Raw genomic sequence first — 13,632 nt, forward strand, 5'->3', positions numbered from 1 at the left:
TTGCTCCTTTGCTTTCTTTAGGCTCTAAAATGTTGGTACTATGCTAATCTCAACAGGAACTTTATAGCTCTAGCTTTCTCGGATGTAAGGGATATTTGCATAGTGTGAACTTTATATTGATATATGATATATCCATATCGAGATATGGAATATAAGATATATCCATATATCCACTGTGATATTCTGGGATATTTTATAGAGAGGAGAGCTATCTCTTCTTATATTACTCTAGTATAGATTCGGGGTTAAAAAACATTTTCTGTAAAGGTCCATATAGTAAATATTGGAGGTTTGAGAGTCATATGATCTTTATAACAACTACTCAACTCTATGCTACTATTAAAGCAGCCTTAGACAATACGTAAACAAATGGATATGCTGAATCTCAATAAAACTTTATTTACAAAAACAAACCATGGCCATTGATGATGACTCCTGGTCTAGAATCCAAGATCCAAGAGTAAGCTCTTTTTTCTGTTTTATTCAATGATGTATTCTCAGGATCCAGAAGAGTGGCATATAAAATATGTTCAATAAACATTTGTTGAATGAATAAAAGGGTGAAGGATGGACTCGATATTAAATTCCCATATATCCTAAACAGCCTATGTAAAGGAGTAGTCAACCATTAATTTTAAAAAAAAAATTTTAAAAATTACATTTTTATTTTGTCACCATCTTGATTTTGATACAATATTATATATGATTAAAAATAGATTATTTGTAGCTAAATAAGCCAATAGAAACTGAGAGATATATCCTAAATTCTAAAAATATGAAAAATTTTATGAAATTTGAAAAAATATACAACAAAATGACCCTCCAGGAATAATGTTGAGTAAAGGGAAAGAATTTAGTTATATTTCTTTTATTTTCTGAATAGATACCATGGGAAATCTTCAATATTTTATATCTAACAGAAACTATAGATTCATGGATTTTATGATGTACATTCATTAACCTAAGACGCGGGCACACAAGTAGGCCATAACAAAAGTCTTAATCAGCAAGTTAACTGGAAACTTCCTCATTTCATGTTATAGCTAAATAATTGCTCTATTTTATATGGCTAAAATCCCATCCTAACATATAAACATTTTAGGCATTAACAGAGTATTCACAGTTCATATTTTAACATGTTTCTATTAGGAATATCTTAATAGCTGAATTTATTTAGTGTTTGAAAGAAAAATTTACTAGTCTTAAAAATAGAATCAAAAGGAGAAGAAAATTGGAAGTTCTAAACATGAAGGATATAAAGTGATCCCCATGGATGTAAGTGAAGGTCAGGGGCTTATTTTTATAGTTGGTTTTAACTGTAGATGTTTGTAAGCCAGGGAAAGACACTAGAAAAGGAACAAAGGTGTTGGAAAAAATGTATGTGAAGAGCATTTATAACAATTGTTCCATTTAATGTGACAATGAAAAGAATGTGATGAAGTCTCTTTTGTTAAGACATAAGCAATGGAAAATGTTTTTGCATATACTTGCAGCATAAAATGTGGATAGAGATTAGTAATAATGAAAAACTTTATATAAGTTTATCAAATTATAAATTTATAAAAATTATATGAATTCATATAATTATTTGCTTACAATCTAAAATTGAACTTGCACAATTAAATTAAAAAATATATCTAAAATTATTGCCAATTTAAATTTAATTTAAAAGGTAAAAACAGAAGAGACATAAAATCATCCTCCAAATACTATAGTTGTCCTTTTTTACCTTTTAAAGAATGCTCTTGTTCTTTTAATTTTATTTTTTAAACAGTAGCTCTGTATACAGAGTTAATGTCATTATCCTCATCTATTTTAGAAATCCAGGACATAGAAAGGACCCATTGTGTGTATTCTTTACCAACCATATTGCTTTTAAGAACCCTATGACATTGTTTGGCCAGGGCCTTATTTTCTTCAGTTAAATACAAAACATTCTAGTCAAAGCATGCATACGTAGCTTGACATATAAGGGTATAGTAAACATCTCCTAAGAAGAAAAAAAATAAAGTAATAGTGATAGGTTATAATGAATGCTGCACATTTTTCTCTTTTGTAAAAATTTCTCAAAATAGTCCTATTTCCATGATGATTATGATTTCTTTAAATTTCCTATATGAGAAAGAAAATAACATTTTTGAGTAACTATTATGATTGGTGCATCATTCATTTATTCATTCAACAGTATTACTTGAGTGATTACTGCATGCTAAAACTTAAGGATAATATAGTGGGAGAAAATCCATAAGGTTGTGTTTTCACAGACCTTACAGTTGCCTGGAGATGACAGATATTAATCAGTTATTTGCATTAATACATGTAATTATAAGTTGAGAAAAACATTCCAAAAGAGAAAAAAAGTGGGCTTCTATGAAGGCATAAAACAAAAAGATTTATTATAAATCAATGAGTCAGGAAGGACTTTCCTTAGGAAGTGTTGAGTTCCTACCTGAAAGACAAATAGAAAGTAACTAGATGGAGGGAGGGACAGAAGGAAGTGATGGGGAATGTTTTAGTGAAGAGGTGCTGAGATGGAAAGGTATGTACAGCCTCTCAGGAACTGTCAAGCAGCCCATGTGATCAAATACAGAGGGTCCACCTGAGAGCAGCTGAGCAGCAGATAGGGGCTAGAAGATGTAGTACCTTATCTAGGTAAAGTGTCCACATGTCCTTCTTTCCCTGGTATTTTTATGTCTGTTGACCAGAATTCTGTTCCTTTTAGCATTTAGCTGGATTTTTCATTTGTTAACATCTGATTAGGATAAGCTCAGAGAGATTTGCTGTGATCCACCCCTAACTTCTGCCACATCTACCGGGGTACCCTGTGGACGTCACATGTGTAGTGAACACACTCTGACTTTCACATGCGGTGAAACTCGGAAGATAAGCAGCAATATCTCATCTCTCTTTTCTGACTCTATCTAGATACAGTGTAAGCATCACCTCCCATGAAAACACGCTCAGAAACAGGTGGTCAGGAATAGCTACCTCCTGCATGTTATCAGGTAGTAGTGGAAGAAGGGTTCAAATAGGCTGCCACTGTCAGCCACATGGTTCTAACCCAAATCACTTTTACTTTTTAGGAGAGAAACTACTTTTGAAAATAGATTTTAGCATAGAGCTGTTTTGTAGCCCCACCGATACAATAAAACCAATCTGAAGTGTTTTGTCACCTACTTTCATTCTCCAAAGGGTCTGTTTGCTGATAAATAAACAAATAGGGTCATACTTATCATAAGCAATGGGAAAAGTTTTAGACTTGATCCCAAAAGCAATGTGAAACCAAGAAAAGTGTAAACACAAAGTGGAGGTGATGAACAGATCAGATCTGCTTTTCTAAAATATTGCCTCAAACTTACTAATAATGTCTTGTCTTAGAGCTATTTGTTTATATGTCACTTTGATATACTTTTTGAGAGCAAGGTCTCACCTTCATTTATATCCCTTCAGTTCCTAGCACAGCCTTATTGGGGCTTCAATACTTGACAAAGATTTGATATATATTGAAATATTCAAGGTATAGCACATATCTTTCCAAGATTTTTACTTTTCACACTACCTGTACTTTTAATTTAATAATACTTATATTAATAAGGATTACAATAGAGAAAATCATAAATGTTTTTAAAGAATCTAATATTGGATCTATGGCTTACGGATATTTTCTCCCATTCTGTAGGTTGTCTATTTTCTCTGTTGATTATTACCTTAGCTGTGCAAAAGCTTTTTAATTTAATCAAGTCCCATTTATTTATTTTTGTTGTGGCTGTGATTGCTATTGGGGCCTTCTTCATAAATTACTTGCTTAGGCCAATATCTAGAAAAGTTTCTCCTAAATTTTCTTTTAGAATTCTTATGGTTTCATGCCTTACGTTAAAGTCTTTTATCCATTTTGAATTTATTTTTGTAAGTAGTGAGAGAGATTGATCCTGTTTCATTCTTCCGCATGTGGCTATCCAATTTTACCAGCACCATTTATTGAATAGGGCTTCTTTTCCCAGTGTATACTGTTGTCTGCTTTGTCAAAGATTCATTGGCTGTATGTGGATGATTTTATATCTGGGTTTTCTGTTCTGTTCCATGGGTCTGTGTCTCTATTTTTATGCCAATCCCATGCTGTTTTGGTAACTAGAGTCTTGTAGTATAGTTTGAAGTCTGGTAATGTGATGCTTATAGATTTGTTCCTTTTACTTAATATTGCTTTGGCTATTTGGCTCTTTTCTGATTTCAAATGAAGGGTAGAATTATTTTTCCTAGATCTGTGAAATATTACATTGAATTTTTATGGGGATTGCCCTGAATCTGTAAATCACTTTGGGTAGTATGGACATTTTAACAATGTTGATTTTACTGATCTGTGAGCATGATATGTTTTTCCAATTTTTTGTGTCATCTATTATTTCTTTCTTCATTGTTTCATAGTAGTCTTTGTAGAGTTCTTTCACCCCCTTGATTAAGAATATTCCTAGGTATTTTATTATCTTTGTAGCTATTGTGAATGACTCTCAGCTTGATGGTTATTGGTATATAGAAATGCTACTGATTTGTATACATCTAATAAAGGGCTAATAACCAGAATCTACAAAGAACTCAAACAAGTGAGAAAGAAAAAAATCAAACAACTCCATTAAAAAGTGAGCAAAAGACATAAACAGAAACTCTTCAAAAGAAGGTAGACAAATGGCCAATAAACATATGAAAAAATGCTCAATGTCACTAATCACCAGGGAAATGCAAATTAAAACCAAAATTAGATATCACTTTACCCCAGTTAGAATGGCTTTTATTAAAAGTCTAAAAACCAATAGATACTAGTATGGATACAGAGAGAAAGGAATGCTTATACACTGTTGGTAGGACTGAAAATTAGTACACCTCTATGGAAAACTGTATGGAGATTCCTCAAACAACTATAAGTAGACCTACCATTCAATCCAACAATCCCACTACTGGGTATTTACTCAAAGCAAGAGAATTCATTTTATCAAAAAGTCACCTGCACTAGAATGTTTATGACAGCACAATTCACAATTGCAAAGATGCAGAATCAACCCAAGTACCCATTAATTCATGGTGGATTGACCAAATGTGGTATACCATGGGATACTACTAATACTGTGAGATACTACTCAGCCATAAAGAAATAATGAATTAATGCCTTTTGGAACCATTTGGAGACCATTATCCTAAGTGAATTATCTAAAGAATGGAATTTAAATAATTAAAAGTTTATGAATAATTTTTAGAAGTTCTGAAGTTGCTAGATTTCTCAAAACTCATCCTGAAACCATTTCTGAAAACCAGGATATAAGAATAAGTTTTTCATGCACCTAACAAAGATCTACTCCCTTCGACCTCTTGTGTAAGGGAAGATGAAAGAATATGTGTCGTGGTGCAACAGTGCAGAATGTAAACTCTGGAAGCCTGAGCTCATCTTTGTTCCTCAGTAGTTGAGTGATCCTAAGTTGCTTAAGTTCCTAAATGTTAGTTTTCACTTATTTAAAATACAGACATAATGGTAGCTCTTACCCAAATAAATATGAATTGAGCTCTAATGATTAAAAGCTGCACCCTGACACTGAACAACTGGGCTCTCTTTTTGATCAGTTACTATCAGGAGGCATGTTTTTTGCATCAGAAGGAATATAAATATTCACTCCTTGGGAAGCCCTGAAAGCAGACAGGGCAATGTTTTCCTAGGAGAGAAAGACATCAAGATAGGGCCACATTGACAGCCCATTCTCCCAGAATGAGTAACTCATAATTTGCTGGGTATATAAAAGGGAACAGTGGGAGATGATAAACACTTATACGGAAGTTTAAATATCTTCAGATGTGTTGAACAAAGGCTCTGCAAATGTTAATAAAACTAATTCAAAGAAGCGCTCCCTCTTATTGCAGATCTGCTTGGGCAAGGATATCGTGTTACTCTCAGAAGGTGATCAGAAGTCCAAAGATGACCAGAGTATGGCCAAGTTTAAGGAGTTTTATGAATTCTTAGTGAATAGAAACTTGAAAGATTTATCTTGTTAGTTACAAAAGAATGCACATAATTTGCTTTAGTGTAATTAGTCCTTTTCAAGGAATTGTTCCACATTTTTAAAAAGTTATAAAGCAGAACCCCTCTAGGTACTCATAAGTAGATATGTCAAAATTATAGTACTATAGTGTGAAAATCTAGTAAAATATTGTCTTTTACTAAATGCAGTTACTATTAATATTTTTATTTTCATATACTTCTTGAGGCTTCTGTGGGGATTAATGATATATATTAAAAGTGTTTCATAAAGATGAAAAAACTACTGAAATGTACAGTGAATAATAATTCTAACGACTATCTAGCTCTACCAACATCCATAGTTTTTCTCTTTTTATCATATCATTATGTAACATTCCTCAGTGTAAAGCTACATTCTTAAGGAAATACTAGTTATGAACTTCATCTTAATCAGTTATTTCTAATTGGGCTTGAGAGATCCAAGGGATTTTTTAAAAATTTCTTTTAGATATCTGATTTCTATGAGGTTATTCAATTTTTATGAAATTTTCTAATATGAGTCCCAAGGATGTTATCTTTGAAGGTATTCCCAGTAAGAATACAACTCTCACATATAAGAACATATTGAAAACTACCAATGTATTATTTATGTTGTTTTTTTTCTTTTTTTAGATTCTACTTTTTCTTATTTTAAATTCTTGTTATCTATTGTTTTAAGAAGGTCAGAGTAACATGACAAAAGTGTCAAAATGTTACAGGCACTTATTAATACATACTATGGATAAAGGTTAGAATATTAAAGTATCTTGAACCACAGAAGTCACTGAAAGATGTCCCTAACAAATATGATGACATTAAATTAAAATATTGATGCTATAATCCAGAACATTTAAAATTACAATGGATAGTGTTTCTAATATAACTTTGATATGGTCATCTAAAGTGCAGTGCCTAAACCATGATTTTAATTATTTTTCATATATTTATGCTATTTGTTGACAACTGCAAAATATACTCCTATTCAAGACAACTAACATCCATGTCTAAACTATTGGTTCCCAATGAAGGGAATTGGGGATATGATCCCCCAGAGGACATCTGGCTGTGTATAGAGATATTTTGGGTTGTCATATTTAGGTGTTGATGGTAGATGGTATCTAGTGAGTAGAGACCAGAGATGCTTATAAATTTCCTAATGATGCACAGAACAGCCTCCACAACAAAGATTTGGTTCACAGTGTCAACTATGCCACTGTCATAACATCCTAATCTATCTTAATCCTTACTTTTGATTATTGTATTCTGATTTAACCATTTAGACACCTCAGAAGATAGTATCTAGTGTTGGAAAGAATGTCAGCAAAAGGACATTTTTATATGTTGTTGGTAGAAGTATGAATCGAATTAATAGTTTTGAAGGACAATTTGTATAATTTATAAACATATATGCTTGCATTCTACTTCTAAGAAGTACTTCTTAACAATTTTATAAAATGGATATATGTAACTATATTGGAACAAAGATTATCTGTGCAGTATTATATGTAATACGTACAATTTGAAACAAATTAAATATTCAACAATAGGAAGTAGTTTTACTAAATTAGAGCATACTCATAATATGCAGTGATAAAAAGATGCTGGAACTGTATATTCTAAAAAGAAAGAGGGAATATGATATATTGCAAGTTATAGACAATTTCAATTTTTAAAATTTCTAATCAAATACACTCACATGGCAAAGGTCTGGAAGGATACAGAGTAAATATTAAGAAAAAGAGTAGTTATGGGGAGTACGTAGGATGTAGGATGGAATGCTCATTTTTACTCTACACAGTGTTATAATATTTGCATTTCTTCCAATCAACATCAATTTGTGCAATTGAAAATATAAGAATGCATCACATAATAAATATATATAGACATGGCCCGTTTTGTAAAGGTTATGTAAAAATTCATTTTCAGTAGGTTTAATAGGTATTTCCTGGTAAAAGGGAATGAAGAGATTGCAGACATAGAAAGAATAATTAGAGGAGGTCACCACAAAAAATGAGTGGAGTTCTGGGAAGACCTGAATAGAAGTTAACAGTAGTGATATAACAACACACAATTTTAAGAGTTTTGATTTAAAATCAAATAAAAGCTCACATTTTTTCAAAAGAAAATGCCCTATTTGGACATAGCTTAATTAGTATTTGTCTCAATCAAGCAAATTCTATTCTTCAGTACTGAATGTGTATATGGGAAACTTCAATTTCTATTTAAAAGTTTAATTATTTTTACAAACTCTTCTTTATATTTGTGCACTTGAATCTAATCACTTGCATAGTTTTAGTTGAAAGAATTCCACATTAAAGATTAAAAATATTGAAGAAAGAAATAAGTTATGGAAATTATCTTCAGTTTGCAGCTTGCTTTACAAAGATTTAGAAGCCTCTTTGTATAGCTCAATCTTTCAAAAGCATGGCAACACCTTTTCAAGTACGGTCACATCTTAATATTTTAAATGTAGTGATTGGTAGATGGAATCAGTGGGGGTCACTGGTTCATATTTCAGAATTCTAAGAAATCCTTAATATTAATGAATCAACACCTGAAGAAGTACTTTCATTTGATCAATGCAGAAAATGTTGCTGTTCAAATACCTAAGTAGTTAACACTTATCAGAGTAGATTAAAAGCTTGAATATTTGTTTGAAACAACACACCTAGGGGTAGAAAAAGCCACTAGTGCTGAACTAATTCAGTTCTTACTCATTTACCTGTTGTCTCAAAGGCATTTTACATCATAATCCCAAACCAGGCACACCCCAGGGCTCCATTCATTAAAAAAGGCAAATACCATTTAAGGCATTAGTCTGTAGTCCTCCCTCTAGTAGTTCTTACTTGATAGATGAAATGCAAGGATTCCATGTAACAATGAAAGTGATTGCAAGTTGCTCTACAGAGATTTCTTCTCTAGACTATGTGTCTTCCTAGACTTATTTGGAGAAAGCTGTGAAAGCAATCTTGTCCCTTATTTAAGGCCATAAAAAATTGTCCCTAATTATCTATTTAAGTTTGTTTTCTGGAAAATAAATACTATTTATTCTATTAAGTTTCTATTTTTTTTTGCTTTAATATATTTCACATTTACTTCGTTTTTATTTAGTTAAACTTTTTCTGGCACAGTTTACTAAAGACTTTTAACAAATTCTATATAGTAACAGGCACAAGTATTATAATCATATCTTGCTATGATTAAATGTTGCCACTTATTCATCAATATTTAAAAAATCAGGATCTGCAGATCTGTACATATTCTCTCTCTCTCTCTCTCTCTCTCTCTCTCTCTCTCTCTCTCTCTCTCTCACACACACTCACACACACACGCACAAACACAATATTTGGCCATACATACATTCCCTTGCATATAATTTTTTTGCTGTGAAAATCATGGTTTTAAAATTAGTCTTTTGATTTAATTTTTAATACAAAAAGTATACAGGAGCTGTAAGATTGTCCTCCAAATTACTGTGCATTTCCTTTTTTCAGTTGTTAAAGAATAGACTTTAAAAAATTTTTCTTTTTGTTTTTACCATAGCCTTATGTTGTGCTGGCATCATTACTTTCATTTACACATTAGGAATCCAGCCTACAGGATAGACAAATAGTTTAAGAAAGATTACATGGTCTTTCCTGCTGCCTCATTTAAATTAAGAAACTTAATAGTTCTATGATTGAGTGTTTGTGTGGAGACATGAATAGTGCAATGCACACAGAAAATCATTGTGAACAATAAAAGAGAACATTAAAGGTTAGAATCAAAATTCTATAGCAGCATGTTGCAGAAAGACCTGGAAAGGTTTTCATAGCTATATGTCTTAATTAATAAGATTTCAGGCAATAGAATTTTGTATAAGGTGACAGAATTACTGAGTGCAAAGGACCAAGAAAATATCCAAAGGATAGCAAGTATTTTGAAAAGGGTAAAGTTCTTGGAGGGGTTGTGGTTTGGAGAGAGACAACATGAAATAAGGCTGAAAATAGACAGGGTTTAGCTAGATTACTGAGGACTTTATATACCAGCATATGGTGTTTGAACTATAGGCAAAGGCAACTACCAGAACTGGAATTCAGGAAGTAGGCAATGGATTTCAATTCATGAATGTGAGTTCCAACTAGGGTACTTACCAGCTGTTTGTTGGGCAAGCTGTGTAATCACTCTATAGCTCAATTTCTCCTACTTCAAAATAAAATAAAACACACACACACATGCCCCACCCCATGTCCACCCCCCCAGAGCCATTATTGAGTTGTTTTAAGGATTAGATTAAACGTGCTAATACATGAAGAATGTTTAGATTCCTTCTGGGAATATACTGGGGCTTAACATTAAAATTCTTATTGTTATTATTAATAGCTCTCATTATCTGAGCTGAGTCTGGGGCATTTAATTCTGGACAGATTAAAATGAAATGGGAGAGAATGGCAGCAGCAGATAGGTTAGAAGGCAAATGCAAAAAAGGCAATGTAAAATGAAAAGTAGGATTAAGATAAGAAATAGTTTCAAGTTCTAGAGCCAACATTTACCTGAAGACTTAAGAGCACTGGGCCAGTTACTTAACATTTTGAATCAAAGTCTACATTTTTTTCACTATAAAATGGGATGATAAAAATGTGATGGATTTAAGGAGATTGAGTATTAAGGAATAAGCTGTGTTTCTCAGTTTAGAAAGGGTGAAATGTAAGTTTTTTTAACATAAAAGTAAATTTTTTTTCCCTCTAGTCACTGACATAAATCTACATGCCAGAGATTTTAGTAATTTTAGATGTTAGAAAATCTAGTCTTTACCTCTTTTTCCATTCTAGAAAGTTGGAGTGTATATGTTTGTGTTTATGAGTAGGGGCAGTATGGTTGGTCCTGAGATATTGTACCTCCATTGCCAAACTCCACAACTCTGGTCTTAGAGATTGGAAGGGTCTGACCACCTGCTGACGATGGGGAGTGTCATGATATTACTTGGTTATTATTATTGTTAGTAGTTTCAGTTTGTGAGATAGCATCCACCTAGATGGTAGACATTGTTTACTTGGTCTTCACTGGATATCATTTTCATCTTGGTTCCTTCAATTCTTCAAAGAGGGGCAACCATGTCTCCATTCAACCCATTCTCTTCATGTACATAACTCCAATTGAGTTGGGAAGTGCTACAACTTCTTTTGACTTCTCTGACTTTTCTGTGCTTATAGAATAGCTAAAGTCTTTGTGTGTTTCTCCACCATTTTATTCTTAGGCACACTATACAATAATCTTTTTCTTCCCTGCTGTTGAGGAATACTTCAGTAAACATGCAGCCTTCAGGAAACTCTAAACAAAAGCAGGTGCTAGTCTCAAAGTTCATATTTGGTCCCAAATCAAGGGATATATGTCAAACTCTCATAACAACAAATTGCTCAGCATACTCTGCTCTTCTTATGTACAAGAGAGACATGAAAATTCTACACCCTGATCCCAGATTGTTAGTGTGACTGTAGAATTTTCATGTCTCTCTTGTACATAAGAAAAGAGCAGAGTGGGACCAAATATGTCATTTAGAGTTCTAGGAAAGTTTGCAGGACTAATTTTTAGACAAACCCATCTAAAGTCTCTATACCTTACTGTAACATAATTCCAATTAGCCTTGCATAAGCAACTATAAAAAATGATTTCAGAGAATACTTTCCCTTTCTTATTTGAGAGAAATATGCTCCTGTTTTTACTGTTACAATACAATTGCGAGCCTGCTACTTTTCACTTAAACTTTGAGATTCTTCGCTCCACAGACCTCTCACTTGTGTGAAACAATATCAGATGGTTCACTCTGAAGGGGGAAATCAGTAAAACCAGAATATGTGGAATATGTCTTCACACAAAATAGTCACATCAGGGCAACCCGTGAAAATATGTGAATGGGAAAACATTCAGTTTGTGTTCTAATATGGGCTGAAAATTTTGTAGTTATAATAAATTAACTCAAATTGTTATGGCTGAGATTTAGCCAATGGCTTTTCTTTTTAAAATATTGCTAGATTCATTGTGAGAAATATAAATAGTTTTCTGTGATGATTAGGAAATACAGTTTCTGAATGCACTTGATTTCACCCACACCATTAAAAAATAAAGCTTCATGAAAACTCCCTGCTTTGCATTTCAAGTCTTTCTCCATTTAGCAGCTCTCTCGCAACCATAAAAAACTCAAGGAAAAAGAGTGAGAGAGAAAAAGAAATTCAAAACGATGGTTAGCTTATGGTCAAAACATATGGAACAAAGTTGTCCAAAATATTGTCACAACTCCTCCCCTCACAATTCATTCCGCTCTAGAGTCTTGTCAGACCTCCCCGATTCATTGACAGACTATTATATTGAGAACGGCTGTTGGAAACTTTCAGCACTTAGAAATGTTCTTGAGACATATAAAAATGTCTTTATTTAGAATGGAACATATAATATCTGACAAATTTGTAGGTTTGAAACCACTTCCAATAAGAATTAAAAGGCCCTCTTCCTTGCTGAAATAGGACTATCAATATATGACTTGTCTGTTCATGAGAAATAGTGGGTTCTTGTCTCTGACGTTGCAATTTAGTTTAAAATCACTTTATGATGACAGGGTACATAAAGATGATAAAACTATAAAGATGACAGTCTAATCTTCAAAGATGACCGATCATCGATAAAAGATTAAATAACGTAAACATCTGAAATGCCAGATTATCAGCTGGTTGGCACATTCTCAGTATTGAAGTATGTTGAGATATTACTGATAAGTGAAAAATGTTTTTATCACTGTGTTATGTAGAAATCTATCCTCTTCCAGAAAGGGCAAATGAATTGTAATACCTTTGAATTTATAAGATATATATCTTTTCTCCATCAAAATATATGTAAAATGTTAATAAATAATATACTGTAAAGTGTTCAAAATTATTTTGTTTTTTTAGATTAACATCTGATTGCTGGAATTTTAAGCACACTTTAGTCATCACTTTTTTGAATTATAAAAACAATTTCATATATACGTACAAGAATGATTAGACATGCTGGTCCTATAAAACTCCAAATAAAGTTGTTTTCGGTGCTAAGCCAACATCTGAAAAATAAATAATAGATAAAAATCTATAAATATGTTTGTAGGTAGTGTAACAAAGCAAAATCACAAAGATATGCGAAGCATATTCAGAATTGCATTTCAAATGCTCATGAAATCATCTTAACTTACACTTTGGTGGTGCCATAATATCTGTATCCTAATGCTGCTGAAAATCCAACTACCACGGCAGGGCTGAGATAGCCAAAGATATAAAAATTCTTGTGCAAAAATCCCTTGTTGTAGATGACTCCCACCACAATGAGATAAAGATGTATACCTTCAATGCACATCCATGCAAAGGCAGCTAAAAAGAAGTAATGTAGCAGCCCAGCAATGATTGAACAGAAGAGCTAAAAAGCAAAGAAAGAAACTATAGGCAATGTTTGTTTTAAAATTATCATAGCATAAAATCTCAACTTTCTCTGTAAATTATGAAGCTTTTTGTAATAAGTGATCACATTCAAATATACATCATGTCAATTTTTTTAGATGTACTACTTCTCGCTGATTTAAATGAATTGTG

At 32.5% G+C, this 13,632-nt stretch overlaps 1 protein-coding gene across 1 annotated transcript in view; it reads right to left on the reverse strand.

Annotated features, from left to right (window-relative positions):
• The window catches only part of ADGRL4 (adhesion G protein-coupled receptor L4), a 107,096-nt gene that overhangs the window by 14,924 nt on the left and 78,540 nt on the right, over positions 1–13,632 (reverse strand). The window contains exons 12-13 of the mRNA XM_012787259.2: positions 13,239–13,459; positions 13,043–13,109 (exon numbers count right to left, since the gene is read on the reverse strand). Of these exons, the coding sequence (XP_012642713.1) occupies positions 13,043–13,109; positions 13,239–13,459 (288 nt within the window). The remainder of the gene's footprint in view (positions 1–13,042; positions 13,110–13,238; positions 13,460–13,632) is intronic.

This window comes from Microcebus murinus, chromosome 2, assembly GCF_040939455.1.
Source record: "Microcebus murinus isolate Inina chromosome 2, M.murinus_Inina_mat1.0, whole genome shotgun sequence".
NCBI classification, from domain to species: domain Eukaryota; kingdom Metazoa; phylum Chordata; class Mammalia; order Primates; family Cheirogaleidae; genus Microcebus; species Microcebus murinus.